The 16225-nt window shown below is 46.2% G+C and overlaps 1 protein-coding gene across 1 annotated transcript in view; it reads left to right on the plus strand.

The window, feature by feature from the left end:
• The window catches only part of RMDN2 (regulator of microtubule dynamics 2), a 649991-nt gene that overhangs the window by 189119 nt on the left and 444647 nt on the right, over positions 1-16225 (plus strand). The window contains exon 3 of the mRNA XM_077486505.1: positions 8376-8478. Within this exon, the coding sequence (XP_077342631.1) occupies positions 8376-8478 (103 nt within the window). The remainder of the gene's footprint in view (positions 1-8375; positions 8479-16225) is intronic.

The following is a 16225-nucleotide window of genomic DNA, read 5'->3' on the forward strand; positions in this document are numbered from 1 at the left end:
TCGTCAGGAGATCTGGAAAAAGGAACGCAGAATACGGGCAACAGAACAGGAACCGGGGAGCTGTTGATCAGGCAGCACCTGAATGGTCTAAGCAGCAGGCCTAAATAGGCCGATTGGCGCCAAGCGCCACGCACATGCACGCCAACGCGCGCGGGCGCCAGCACACACACCAGCGCCACCCGAAATGCCCACAATAGCGCGTACCGGCGTGCGCCGGCGCGCACCGGTGCCAGCAGGAGCACGCAAGGGCACACACTAGCGCGCACCAGCGCCCGCAGGAGCGCGCACCACCGCGCGCACAGGAACACGCACCCCAGCACGCATCGCAGGACATCGGCGCACACCAACGCGAGCAGCACCGCGACCATCCAGGTAACGTCCCTGACAACATCATGGGACACAGAGCAGCCATATACATTACTAAATGGGTTATGCGCCACGTATAGGTGAATGGATACTAGTAGAATAAACAAAAAAAGGGAGGAGTTCTACTATATAACCCCTTACATACAGGAAGTAATCCAGTTTTGTAGCAAACAATAAACTCCCAAAAAGAGAGGGGAAGGGGCCTCTGCTCCCATGATGTACTCAAAGAAATAGATTTTTTTTCTTTCTTGTACATCACGGGACACAGAGCAGCCATATACATTACTACCTAGGATGTCCCAGAGCAATAGCCTTTAGGGTAGCGAGACAAACTGTATGAAAACAGCATCAGATTTATACAGCAGCCCGCAAGACACTACGGCCAAAAGCTGAGTCCTCTGCTGCCTTAATATCCACCTGATAAAATCTTGTGAACGTATGGACTGAAGACCAAGTAGCGGCCTTTCAAATCTGTGCCACTGACGCCTGATGACGAAAAAGCCTAGGAGGTTCCAACACCCCTGGTAGAATGAGCTCTAACCCCAAAGGGAGGACCTTTACCTTTCATGCCATAGGCCTGAGTGATTAATTGGCAAAACCAAAGTGAAATGGATGCTTTAAAAGCCGCCTGACCCCTCTTGGGGCCTTCCAGCAAAACCAAAAACACATCAGAACTTCTGATGCTTGCAGACCTTTCCAGGCAGACTCTCACCACGCACACCACATCCAAAAAGTGCAACTGCTTCTCTTCTGGCAGGCCAGGCTGAGAGAAAAAAGAAGGTAGAACAATGTCCTGATTTAAATTAAATTCAGAAACTATCTTAGGCAAAAAGGATGGAACAGGACGTAGCACCACTTTATCATGGTGCAAAATCAAATATAGCTCCTGACAGGAAAGGGCCACCAATTCGAAGACCCTTCTATCCAAAGTAATTGCAAAAAGATAAGCCAACTTCTGTGTCAAAAGAACTGATGGAATTTCGTTGATTGGTTCGAAAAGGCTGCTCTTGTAACACCAACAAACACAAATTTAAATATCAAACAGGAATTGGGGCTTGGACTTTGTAGGCACAGTCAACAACAATTAATACAAAAAATATATTTTATTATAATAAATCACATAAAAAATTACACATTCCAAAAAATCCACTTTGATAATAGGTACAAAACATATATATAATACCACTACTGCATAGAACCAGAAAAGTCTACAAGGAGACAAAAGGATGAAAAAATCATTCCAATAGAATATATATGTCCACAGCCATGGTTCGACAGCAGATAAGCGGTATGATGATGTAGACAGTATTGCACTTTGCTCTACATGTTACACGCTGTGTAGCGCTTCTTCAGGAGCATGTAAATTATCTATCAAGCAGATGGAAGAAAAAAGAACATATATAAATATAATCTTACAATTTACATTAAAATATGATATATGCTGTGAAAAATGCATCCAAGGCAGCCACTATCCAACCACCCCTAAACTAGGCCCACAGGCAGCAAACCAACTTACTATGGGAACGTACATAATATGATAACAAATATATTAGATAGACTATATATAAATTAAGCCAGAGTAAACACCCTCCAGTTGGTTTCCTATAGTACACTATTGGTATTGTGGGGTCTGATGAGGAGGCTGACCTCATACATAATCTAAAATGATACAAAAAAAAAGAAAAACCACACAAACTTACTTGGAAATATGGAACAATAAAACATATATAGTTTTCAGAAACACGGTATGGCAACCATGGGGAAGCAGCAAGCCAAAAGATGGCGCAGCTATTGGGTCCTGACAGCAAGTAGGAAATCGGATCTATAGGTGCCTAGATTCAAATATCAAATTAATATATCATCTAAAAAATAATACCTAAATACTGGCGGCACAGGGATAGCCAGAGGGACTTCTAATAATAATATGTATAGCACAGTGATGTGGGGATTGTCAAATGGAATAATAGGCTCAACCATATAGATACAGCCCCAGGTATTAATCAGTTTTCCAAAGAACTATGCCAGATCCCAATAGTAGTATTGACAAGGGAAATCTATAACAGAGTATACACAGCATTAGTTTGAAAGATATAGAGTAGGGATGAGCCGAACACCCCCCCCCCAACCCCCCCCCCAGTTCGGTTCACACCAGAACCTGCGAACGGACCAAAAATTTGCACAAACTTTAGAATCCCGTTTAAAGTTTATGGGACTCGAACGTTTGAAATCAAAAGTGCTAATTTTAAAGGCTAATATGCAAGTTATTGTCCTAAAAAGGGTTTGGGGACCTGGGGACATGTATCAATGCAAAAAAAAGTTTTAAAAAGAGCAGTGATTTTAATGATGCTTAAAGTGAAAATAAAAAGTGAAATATCCCTTTAAATATCGTACCTGGGGGGTGTCTATAGTATGTATGTAAAGTGGCGCATGTTTCCCATGCTTAGAACAGTCCCTGCAAAAAATTACATTTTTAAAGGAATAAAAGTCATTTAAAACTGCTTGCAGATTTAATGTAATGTCTGGTCCCAGCAATATGGATAAAAATCAGTGAGACAAACGGTATTGGTACCCCCCCCCCCCCGTCCATTACCAGGTCCTTTGGGTCTTGCATAGATATTAAGGGGAACCCTGCACCCAAATTAAAAAAAGGAAAGGCGAAGGTTGCATAAATCAAAGAGAACTGAGTCCAGGGAACTACCAGAGCATCTATCCCGATCTCAAGTGGATCTCTTGCTCTGGATACAAACTGCTGAATCTTGCAGTTGAACCTGGATGCCAGCAGGTCTACATCTGGTGTACCTCACCGCTGGAAAATCTGCATAAACACCTGTGGGTGCAGAGACCATTCTCCTGGATGTATCTGTTGGCAGCTTAGATAGTCCGCTTTCCAGTTCTCTAAACCCATAATGTAGACGGCAGATAGCACTGGCACATACCTTTCTGCCCATGATAACACATGACTGACCTCCATGCGGGCCAGATGACTCTTGGTGCCACCCCGATAGTTTACATTGGCCACAGCCGTGGCATTGCCGGTTTGCACCCTTACCAGGTGACCGTGTAACTTTGACATCCAATAATTCAGCGTGATGCCCATAGCTCTAGTACATTGATGGGCAATCCCTGTTCCTTCAGAGTCCATTTCCCCTGGACTGTGGAACTTTCCATGACTGGGCCTCAGCCGATAAGATTGGCATCTGTGGTCACTACCTTCCATGACAGTGGAACAAAAGACCTTCCCTGTACCAGATTCTGGTCTACTAACCACCAGACGAGACTTCCTCAAGCCTTGGGGGTTATGATCATGCAGGAATCCAAAGCCTGCATCCTCCTGCTCCATGCAGACAGAATGTTCTGCAATGCCCAGGAATGGAACTGGGCATATGGAATTTCCTCGAATGAGAAAACCATTCGTCCCAGAAGACTCACACAGAATCGGACAGACGGCATCTCTTTCAGCTTACCTGCCGAACCTGATCCTTTAAGGCCTCGACCCTTCTTGGAGGCAAGTACACTCTTGCCTGGACTGTGTCCATGGTAAGGTCTAAGTATTCCAGACTTTGAACTAGTTTTAGGGTTGATTTCTTGGAATTTATGATCCATCCGAGATGTTCCAGGAATTGGACCGTAAAGGTCACGTTTCTTATCAAAACTTGCAGTGATTGAGTAGGAGATTGTCTAAGTAGCCTGCAATCAAGATCCCTTGAGATTTTAGAAGATCCAGTATGGGTGCCAGGATCTTTGTGAAGACCTGGGGTGCGGTTGTGAGCCCAAAGGGGAGAGCCACAAACTGAAAATGTTGTTCTTCTATGACAAAGCACAAAAGCCTTTGATGAGGTTGAAAAATTGGCACGTGCAGGTATGCATCCCTGATGTGTATGGATGCCAGAAAATCTCCTTCTTGGAGAAAGGTCACAACAGAGCAGACTGATTCCATTCGAAAGGGACACACTGAAAGATAATGGTTCAGTGCTGTTAGATTCAGAACTGATCTTATGTCACCATTTGGCTTTGGAATGGTGAACAGATTAGAATAAAACCATGTTCCCCTTTCGGGAACTGGGACCTCCATAATTACCCCCTGCCGCCTTAAACGGTCTAGTGCTTGGAGTAATAAGCCCTTTCTTGAAAGGTCCGTGGGACATTGGACCTCACAAATCTTTGAGGAGGGTAACAGTGTAATTCCAGCCTGTACCCCTGAGACACTGTGGAGATTACCCACCTGTCCTGAATTAGCATTTCCCACAATCCTGCAAACTGCAGCAACCTTGCCTCCACCGGCAGGAGTGGGGGGGTTCCTTCACAAGGAAGGGTTGGTGCATGCATTAGCAGATTTTTGGACCCTGGCCCTGCTGTTTACCTTTGGCAGCAGATCCCTGGTTCCATCGGAACTGCCTAGGGTCTGAAAAACCTTAGGAATTAGCGTGTGGCACCTTAAAAGAGGGCCATGTAGCTACCCTTTTCACAGGAAGAAGGGAACTCTTTCTTCCAGATATCTTTTGGATGTAGTTATGAAGATCATCCCCAAATAAACGTTCTCCATGAAAAGTGGTTTTCCTAGCTAGCTCTGCTGACCAGCTTTTTAGCCATAAAATCCTGCGCATGTGCACAGACAAAAGAGCCATGTTGGAGATCTGCTGCATGGAGACTTTAGGGGCATCTATAGCAAAGCAAAGAGGCTGAGGCAGATCTGCTCCATCATGAACAGAATCCTTAAGTCTATTGGGCCATCTAGCCTGATCCTTCAAGGCTTGACAGACCCCAATTGCATCTACTGTGGGTTAAATAGCGGACCCCTCCAGTGCGAAGGATGCTTTTAACAAAGCTTCCAGCTTCTTATCTGTAGGATCCTTAAAGACCTGTGTATTATCCACTGGACAAGTTAAGGTCTTGCTCAGAGAGAAAACCTGCTGCATCCACAACCAGTATGCTCCACTTCTTCACAGGATACAACAGAAAAAATCTCCTTGGAGACACAAATATCCTGTCTGGGTGCTCCCAGTCAGAATATACCACCTGCTCCAAGAGTGAGTGAAAAGGAAATACCTGTGTACCCTGCTATGGTTTCAAAGAACCCAGGGAGGAACAAGGTGTTTCAGGGACCTCTAATGAAGGTAACTAAAAAGCTGTATGGACCATCTGTACAAAGAATGGATGAGAAACTATTGTGATTGAGAGGCTGATATAATCTAAGCCTCTTAAGGCTCTGAATCATTTTAGGGAGATTCCTCTGTCTGGATATCAATTGCCTGACCGGCCATTACCTCTTCTACCTCGTCAACCCAGTTTTGCTCCAATATAGGAGGAATAGGGGAAGGGGACCAGTCACGCTTCCTGCCACTTTGAGTTACAGAAGCAATCATTCCGGCAATCTTGCCCTCTAAACCAGCCAAAGCTGATGCCAGGTCCTCTTTAGTAATGCTGAGGTAGAAGCATTGGTAGCAGGTCTTTCAGGTGCAACAGAGTTCCATTTATCCTCTACAAGAGCCACTGATGGAACACATGCACCCTTTGCTGCAGCGCTCCCCCCTGGTCGCTTCCTAGAAGACATGGCTTGATGAAGCAGTGGTAACTGGCTTTGTGATACAAATGCACAAGTTCCTCAGTACCACAATTCCCCCTTGGAAGAATCTCATACAATGAACTGTTCTTCCATCTAATGCAACATAATTTAAGCTGTGTCTGTCATCACCGATAGGACTCACATGTCACCCAGGATAGACTGCTCTGTGTCCCCTCCGCTGGCCAGCAACGAACTGTGCTTTTAGCCTTTAAAAAAGGCCATCAGGGTCACGTGCACGAGCCCGTACCAACTCTCATGAAGGAGAACACGCAGAGCAGCACACCTATTCCCTTGCAAGCAAAACACACCTTCCCCTGGCCTGTGCAGCTCTGGGAAGAGAAACACGGAGCAGAAAACCCATGCCCTCTAGTGGACAAAGCAAGCACAGTAATGAAAACTTTTTTTTTTTTTTTAAACATGTCAGCCTAGGGAATAAATGATAATTGGACCCTGTTTTTTCACAGGGCTACTTACCACTCCCGCCGCAGGACAATAGCCTAAGCCAGATGTCCAGCCTTCACTCATTGCGACGGGTTCTGTGACACGGACCTTCAAGGACTGGATACCCCTTAAGCATGAGGGTCCACTCTATTGTATAGCACCCCGCAGGAAGGCCTTAGTGCTGCGGTGTCCAGGATTCCACTACGCAGGGTCCAGCACCCGAAGGTGGCATTACAGGCAAAACCTTGTTGTTGATCCTTTAATCTTCTTTAGGAGGCTTGGGTACCAGTTATCTTAGCATAGTAGCTTTTTGAAATGGATCTGATCTAGAAATGCTGTCCCTTGATTTTTAAGAACCTGTGCGGGATACAGCATGGAAACTCAACAAATTACCATCCACCATTTTAGCATAACCCAGGTAGTAATGTATATAGTTGCTTTGTGTCCCGTGATGTACGAGAAAGAAAGTTATTTTACTGACTGAACTGGAGCTATTCTGTCTCTATCATTTAAGATTCAGCTATGATAAAAATTATAGACCCTTCATTTTTTTTGTAAGTGAGCAAACGTACAAAATCTGCAAGGAATAAAAAAAAAATTTCCCCATTATATGACTGCTATATATCCTGGAAAAGGGGGAAGGGAAGGTCAAGGTAGTGGTAGTAGGGCTTCATGCTTGCGGGCTGAGGGCCAGGAGGTAGCTATCCACCTGGATATGAAGGAGGAAGGGGCAAGGGAGAGGAGAGAAGAGGGGTAAGGGGACCAAAGAGTCAGGAGCACATTAAGAAAAGCCTATTAAATATAAAACATGCAATATCTCTATATCCTCTGTTGATTCCAGATTTTTTTTAGAAACTATGTACAATACACATGGGAAAAACGAGGTGAACTATTTAATTTATCTGGATAACATGTCACATAATAACATGTATTAACATTGCATGGTGATAATGTAACCGGGTGTTAGAGAACAGCAAGGTGCCAAGTTTTCCCAAGAGAGTGCATAAGAAACAAAAAAGCCCCTATATTATTAGTGGAGCCTAATGTGGGGACCTGCGAGCCCTAATCCAGGGACACTATTGTACTGTAATATAAACAGGCCTAGATGTTGGGAGGGGAGTAATCCACAGGAGCATGATCTGAGAACCAAAATTCAGAGTCTGAGGTCCATTATTATGTCACGTGAAAGAAGTCTTATATGGGGCCCGAGTATCAATGACACAAATGTAGTGACAGGCATCATTATCATGTCAAAGCAAGGGGCTTACAAACTATAAATAGCTACCTGTGGTAGGAATGATTTGCTAAAACTGTAGTTTTAGCTTAACCTGAGACGTGCCTATTTAGATTTAGGGAAGATTTCTATTATGTATTTTTTTATTTTATTTGCCTAATCCTTAAAATGTATGTTACCCCCAACTTTTCATATTTCTGTGTTACCATGTAATTGTATTAATAGTATTCTGTTATCTTTGCATTGCTTCCTTTTGTGTAAAATTCCAGGTGATCCCGACAGTCTTCCTGCTTTTCTATTTCAAACTGACCATTCCAGGCACAGAAGCATATCCATCCCAACATGGTCAGTTGGCTTCTTTGAATTCTATTTTGGAGCACAGCCTGCCTCTACTCCAGTGTTCAGACTTCTGCTGGCATGCCCCTCTCCATTATTCACTGGGAAGATCAGTGTAAGGCTGTTTTTCTGCCTCCTGCTTACACCCCCTCTGCCCAGTTCCTCACAGTGTATTTCTGTCTGTGCATTTTACACTGGACTTTATGTGTGCTTCTGTTCAAACTGCTGTTGTCATGTCCCCCTTCATCATGAGGATGAGTCTAAGCCCAGCTGGGAACAGAGGTCTTGTGATCACTTAAAAAAAGAAAAGGTATATAGTGCACATACACAAATTTTTTGCTTCACAATTCTATTTTAAACTGAATGGGTTGGTTTGGAAATTGAATAGTAACAATCTTGTTCTTACTTTTTTTTATGTCTTTCTTCTTTTATCAGTTTGGAAACAAAGTTGAATTCCTGTGGAGGTTAGCACGAGCATACAGTGACATGTTTTATCTTACTAATGATGCAGAAGAAAAGAAAAACTATGTAACTAATGGTAAGATTTCCTTTTGTAAGAAAAAAAAAAAAAAAAAGTATATATATATATATATATATATATATATATATATATATATATATAGCAAAACTGCATTCCAGTGAAGTATAAGGACCATGGATTTTACAGGGCAAACTCTGTCACGTATCCATATATGACTTTATATACCTGATATTGAACATACAACTGATGTTTTCATCATCTGTTCATATACAGCAGGTAAAATAAGTATTGAACACGTCACCATATTCCTAGGTAAATTCATTTCGAAAGGTGCTCTTGACATGAAATGTTCACCACATGTTGGTAACACCCGTGCAATCCATACATACAAAGAAACCAAAACAAATACGTTCAGAAATTAAATTATGTGTAATAAAATGGAATGGCACATTGGAAGAAGTATTGAACACATGAAGAAAGGGAGGTGCAAAAAGGCATGGAAAGCCAAGACACCAGCTGACATCTATCAGTAAGTGGAAAGCAATCCAGCCCTTTGTCAGTGCAAATTAATGTCAGCTGGTTCAGTCTCTGATGGCCTATAAAAAAGTGCCTCATTACCAAGGTGTCACACAATAAACATCTCATGATGGGTAAAAGCGAAGAGTTCTCATAAGACCTTCACAACCTTATTGTTGCAAAACATACTTATGGCATTGGTTACAGAGGGATTTCTAAACTTCTGAATGTTCCAGTGAGCACTTTTGGAGGCATAATCCGGAAGTGGAAAGAACATAAATTCACTAAAAACTGGTCACAACCAGGTGCTCCTTGTAAGATTTCTGACAGAGTAGTAAAAAAATTTAAACAGGGACTCATCCAAGCAGACAACTTAATCTGGAATAAACAAGGCTGCAAACTGTTGGTTGAAGTGGTTCCCGAGGGGCCGAATTTTGTGGAGCTAATCATATCCAGAGTCACTCCGAGGATGACAGAGTTCATTATCATTGAAGTGCATGAACCGCAAGATTTGCTCGTTTCTAGTCCTGTTCATGGAAGCAGAGAACACAGGCATATGGTGAATTGAGTCAGTAGACCAATACGACAACAACTCACTCTTTATAGTTATGCCCATGAGGAGGGATAGGCCCAGAACGGTCTTAAATTCGGGAACCGTTATAGGTTTCTAGGCAAGTTCTCTTGCAAGGGTCAAATATGGATTTGCGGTAATAAATTGACCAGCGTATAAATTAATTTGGTCCACAATAGATCTGTAGTAATATTCTGTGAAAAAAAGCTTGTAGAAATCAAGGACACTAAAACTCGCTGTTTCCATCTGAATTCCGGGTTGGCCAGTGAATGGGGGAAGTACGGGCGCCACAGAAGTGGTGGGCTGCCAATCAGGATTAGCATATGAAGGATACTATGGGCTCTACAGGCCTGTCTTTGAACTCTTGGTGACTGTGGGGTACTACATGCTTGAACTGCACATATGGGACTCGCCATGTCACTTCAGTGCTTGTTTTTCTACGACCAGGATGTACTAGGCTGCTGGTGCTTGCCAGTTCACCAGAAGGTTGAGCGACACTGGTACAGGCTCTCTGCTCCATACGAGAACCCTGCGGTTGTTACACCTTTACAACAGAAGAACGGGGTCGGGTATGCCTGACCTTAGCAGAGAGCACTACTCAGTCGTCAGAGCTATCTGTCAGGGTGCCACTGCTCTCTACGAGTTTGTATACTGAGCCTAAATCTGACAGTGAGGTTTCCCCTTTGCTTTCATTCATCATGCTCAGCAACGTCTAGGCCTCTTCACTAGTGTACCTCTGTTTGGACATTTTGGCCACTAAATTTATAGGTAAAGCTAGTTTGACTCACAGGCAAAAGAGCAACTGGTTGTCACCGACTGCTTTAATCGCTACAAAAAAAATTAACTGTTAGCAGAGTCAGGCCTGATTCCTGCTAGCACTAATGCTGCAGGTTTGTGTGTTGTGTTTTGTAAGTGACAGTAATCTATTGATACTGCACTTGGGTGGGCTGGATGGTGGGGCTAGACGTAGATGCTGGCAGGTGTCTGGGCTGATCCTGCATTTTTAGGAACACTATACTAGTGAGGAATGTTAGTATAGATCCGATCAGGTCAAAGATATTGATCCGTTCAAACACTATTCTAGTAAGGGAGGTGTATGGTGTGTACATGTGTGTTAGCGCTACTGGCATTTAAAGGGTTAAAATCTGAAGCTGTCTGGGATTGTCGCTAACTAATGCTGACACCTAACTGATGCTAACTAACCTGTGACACTAATACGGTGTTCAGAAAAAAAAAATATGTACACTATACTAATGCCACAGTGTCAGGGAGTGAAGAGGTTAACTGGGGGTGATCAAAGGGTTAAACCTACATTAGAGACTATATGGTGGGTACTAGGGATGAGCTTCGTGTTCGAGTCGAACATACGTTCGACTCGAACATCGGCTGTTCGCCCGTTCGGCGAAGTCCGAACATTTTGGTCCATTTGCGCCAAATTCGTGTGGCGCTCACGGCCCACAATGCACTGCGATGGCGCAGTGCATTGCTGGCTCATGATTGGCCAAGCATGCACTGTGACCCCACATGCTTGGCCAATCGCAGCGCCAGCAGCGAGGAGAGCCATGATTGGCCACAGGCAGGATGCCTGTGGCCAATCATAGCTCAGGCTGTGTAGTGCACGCCCCACACTATATAAGGCCGCCAGAGCGGCGGCCTTGTGTAGTGTGTTGGCGTCTGAAGCAGTGGGTGTTCTGTGTACCTTCAACACAGTACACACCAATCGTTTTCGGACGATTTTCGATCTTGCTGTTGTGTAGTGGTTGTCTACGTGCCCTGACCGCAGTATAGACCGCTATATTCACCTCACCTATATAGCTAGTGATCTATCTTTTATAATAGAGCTTGTAGTCAGTAGTGTTAGGAGCTAGTGCGTGCTGTCTGCGTGCTCTGTACCCAGTACATACCGCTATATCCACCTACATAGCTCTTCTCTATTTGAGCCCACTTGCCATCTGCAGGAGTTATTGTAAGTTGTGTGTGCCTCCAGCACAGCACAGTATACATCTGTATATACCCCTTTATCTCTGGTGTTCTATAATAAAGGCATCTGCAGGAGTTAGTGGGTGTTCTGTGTACCTTCAACACAGTACACACCGATCGTTTTCGGCCGATTTTCGATCTTGCTGTTGTGTAGTGGTTGTTGTCTGCGTGCCCTGACCGCAGTATACACCTCTATATTAACCTCACCTATATAGCTAGTGATCTATCTTTTATAATAGAGCTTGCAGTCAGTAGTGTTAGGAGCTAGTGCGTGCTGTCTGCGTGCTCTGTACCCAGTACATACCGCTATATCCACCTACATAGCTCTTCTCTATTTGAGCCCACTTGCCATCTGCAGGAGTTATTGTAAGTTGTGTGTGCCTCCAGCACAGCACAGTATACATCTGTATATACCCCTTTATCTCTGGTGTTCTATAATAAAGGCATCTGCAGGAGTTAGTGGGTGTTCTGTGTACCTTCAACACAGTACACACCGATCGTTTTCGGCCGATTTTCGATCTTGCTGTTGTGTAGTGGTTGTTGTCTGCGTGCCCTGACCGCAGTATACACCTCTATATTAACCTCACCTATATAGCTAGTGATCTATCTTTTATAATAGAGCTTGCAGTCAGTAGTGTTAGGAGCTAGTGCGTGCTGTCTGCGTGCTCTGTACCCAGTACATACCGCTATATCCACCTACATAGCTCTTCTCTATTTGAGCCCACTTGCCATCTGCAGGAGTTATTGGAAGTTGTGTGTGCCTCCAGCACAGCACAGTATACATCTGTATATACCCCTTTATCTCTGGTGTTCTAAAATAAAGGCATCTGCAGGAGTTAGTGGGTGTTGTGTGCCTCTAGCACAATATACACTACCCAACTACTTTTTTACCCAACTCCCTTCAGGCCATTACCATGTCTGGAAGGCCAGCAAGGAGAGGCAGACAGGCGCGAGCCGATAAAAGAGGGCAAGCAGGCTCTGTGTCTAGAGACAACAGTGCTGGTCGTGGACACGGTGCATTGTCATCAGCACGTGGCCATGGGACACGCTTGTCCTTCTTTTCGGCAGCTGGACATGTTGAGCCGCAACATGCCAACGACTTGGTAGAGTGGATGACCAAGCCCTCTTCATCCTCCTCATCCTCTCTCACCCAGTCTCAGGGTACTAGCAAAGCAGCTGCCAACGCATCGTCTTCCCTCCTCTCAATGTCATCATCAGTGACTCCTTCCCTAGACCCACCACGTCCTCCTGAGGAGTCTCCTGAACTCTTTGAGCACAGTGTTGGGTACATGCTCCAGGAGGATGCCCAGTGTTTTGTGGGCTCTGATGATGACACTCAGCTAGAGGAAGGCAGTAGCGTGAGCGCAGAGAGAGGGGATGCTCAAAAAGGACAGCAATCTGGCAGTCATGTTCCACAAGCTGCAGCATACTGCCAGGTTTGCTACAGCGATGAAGAGGGAGGGGATGATGAGGGCACTGACTCCATGTGGGTGCCTGGTAGGAGAGAGGAGGAGGAGGAGGAGGAGGAGGAGGAGGCACATGTCCAACGAGGCAGGATGCCCTCCGGGGGCCAGCTTAGGGGCAGCACACCGACTGAATCACACCGCAGAGCTCCGCCTGTGCAGGGCGCTGCCTCTGCGCATTATTCTAAAAGTTCTTTGGTGTGGGCCTTTTTTGAGACGAGTGCATCAGATTGCACCGCTGCTATTTGCAACATATGTCTTAAGCGTATCTCGCATGGCCAAAACATCATCCGCTTGGGCACCACATGCTTGACCAGACATATGTTGACCTGCCATGCAGCTCGTTGGCAAGCGTACCTCAAAGACCCACACCAAAGAACAAAGCGGCCCTCTCCTTGCTCCTCATCAGCTGGCATCTCCAACCCCACTAGACCTTCAGTCCTCTCTGAAACCTGCTCTGAGAGGAATGAAGGTGTAGAATTAGGTGTGTCACAGCCAAGTGCTTCCTGGCACTCTGCTAGCAGTACACCCACGTCCGATTATAGCAGGCAAATGTCCCTGCCCCAGCTGCTGGACCGGCGAAAGAAGTTCACTCCCAGCCATCCACCTGCCCAGCTGTTGAATGCTAGCTTGGCTAAATTGCTAGCACTTCAACTGCTGCCTTTTCAGTTGGTAGACTCGGCCCCCTTCCGTGAGTTTGTACAATGTGCGGTTCCTCAGTGGCAGGTCCCCAAACGCCACTTTTTCTCGCGGAAGGCGATTCCGGCTCTCTACCGGCATGTGGAAGGCAATGTCCTTGCCTCGCTGGACAGGGCGCTCAGAGGTAAGGTGCATATTACCGCTGACTCATGGTCCAGCAGGCATGGACAGGGACGTTACCTGTCTTTCACGGCCCATTGGGTCACTCTTCTGGCAGCTGGGAAAGATGCAGGACAAGGTGCAGTAGTGTTGGAGGTTGTTCCGCCACCACGCCTCCAAAATGCTACTATTGGTTGTGACACACTTCTCTCCTCCACCCCCTCCTCTTCTTCTTCCTCCATGGCCTCTTCCAGTGCTCTGTCCTCAGAACAAGCGGTGCTCCATAGGCGTTCCAGGGGCTACGCAAGTACGCAGGCAAAACTATGCCATGCCGTGCTTGCGCTGGTTTGTTTGGGGGACAGGAGCCACACTGGGGCGGATGTTTTGTCAGCTCTGCAGGGGCAGGCCAAGAGGTGGTTGACGCCACGCCAGCTTAAGCCAGGAATGGTGGTTTGCGACAATGGCACCAACCTCCTCTCCGCCCTCCGACAGGGACAACTGACCCATGTGCCCTGTGTAGCTCACGTCCTTAACCTGGTGGTGCAGCGGTTCTTGGGCAGGTACCCCGGCTTACAGGATGTCCTGAAGCAGGCCAGGAAAGTCTGTGTGCATTTCCGCTGATCATTTAATGCCTGTGCTCGGCTGGCTGAGCTCCAAAAGGAGTTGAACCTGCCCAAGAACCGCATTATATGTGACATACCCACCAGGTGGAACTCAACGTTGGCCATGCTGCAGCGGCTGCACACGCAGCAGAGGGCCATCAATGAGTACCTGTGCGACTACGGCACCAGGACAGGGTCAGGGGAGCTCGGATTTTTCTCACCACGCCAGTGGGGCATGATCAGGGATGCATGCACTGTCCTGTCACCGTTTGAGGAGGCCACAAGGATGGTGAGCAGTGACAGTGCATGCATCAGTGACACTGTACCTCTTGTCCACCTCTTGGAGCATACGCTGCGTGGAATAATGGACAGGGCACTTGAGGCAGAACAGAGGCGGGAAGAGGAGGACTTCCTTGCCTCTCAAGGCCCCCTTTATCCAGACAGTGTTCCTGCTGTGCCACCCATCACACAGGAAGAGGATGAGGAGGAGGAAGAGGAGGAGGAGGATGATTGTGTTAGCATTGAGGTGGAGGCTGGCACTCAGCATCAGCAGCAACAGCAGCAGCAGCAGTCTTGTAGGGATGATTTACAGTCCCAAGAAACACGTGGACTTGTACGTGGCTGGGAGGAGGTAGCTGCGGATCATGTTGTCCTTAGTGACCCAGAGGACTCCGGACTGAATGCCTCAGCTAACCTACGCTGCATGGCCTCCCTGATCCTGCAAAGCCTGCGGAAGGATCCTCGTATTCTTCGGATCAAGGAGAAGGACCATTACGGCTGGCCACTCTCCTTGATCCACGGTACAAGGGTAAGGTTGCCAACCTTATCTTGCCATCGCAGAGGGAGCAGAGGATGAGACATCTCCGGGAGGCCTTGCAGAAAGGTCTGTGCAACGCGTTCCCAGAGACTGGGAGGTTACAAACTCCTGGTCCTGGACAACGTGTTGCTGAGGCATCGGTCAGAAGGAGCGGTGGAGAAGGTGGCCGTCTGACTGATGCTTTCAGACAATTTTTTAGTCCGCAGCCCCAAGGTATGATCGGTTCCAGCAACCATCGCCAGCGTCTGATTTACATGGTGCAGGAATACCTAGGGGCAAGGTCAGACTTGGACACCTTTCCCACCGAAAATCCTCTGGCTTACTGGGTCTTGAGGATGGATCACTGGCCAGAGCTTGCACAGTATGCAATTGAGCTACTGGCCTGTCCTGCATCCAGCGTTCTTTCAGAACGCACCTTCAGTGCTGCTGGTGGCTTTGTTACCGATCACGGGGTGCGGCTGTCTACCGAATCAGTTGATCGACTGACCTTCATCAAGATGAATCAGTCTTGGATCACCCACAGCTACCAAGCACCTGAAGCTGATGTAACCGAATAATTTTTTTTTAAATATCACATCCCTTCAAGACTGCCTATGCTGATGCTGAGTGACTGTCCTGTTATGTTGATTGTCTATCCTCTTCCTCCTCCGAAGATATGTTGGAAGAACATTTCTGTTTCTGGGTGATGCCATCAGCCCAATTTTTCTGCCCCTGTTTAACAGGGGCGTTTAAGTACAATTTTTGATGCAATGCTTTGCAGCAGGGCTAATTCCTGCAATAAAACAAGAGTATATGGGAGAGGTTGCAGTGTTGTGGGACCAGCACCAGTGCCTAAGGCCCAATTTTTCTGCCCCTGTTTAACAGGGGCGTTTAAGTACAATTTTTGATGCAATGCTTTGCAGCAGGGCTAATTCCTGCAATAAAACTAGAGTATATGGGAGAGATTGCAGTGTCGTGGCACCAGCACCAGTGCCTAAAGCCCAATTTTTCTGCCCCTGTTTAACAGGGGCGTTTAATTACAATTTTTGATGCAATGCTTTGCAGCAGGGCTAATTCC

This window comes from Lithobates pipiens, unplaced genomic scaffold, assembly GCF_037356315.1.
Source record: "Lithobates pipiens isolate NorthernLeopardFrog02 unplaced genomic scaffold, aLitPip1_a1.2 Scaffold_18, whole genome shotgun sequence".
Taxonomy (NCBI): Eukaryota; Metazoa; Chordata; class Amphibia; order Anura; family Ranidae; genus Lithobates; species Lithobates pipiens.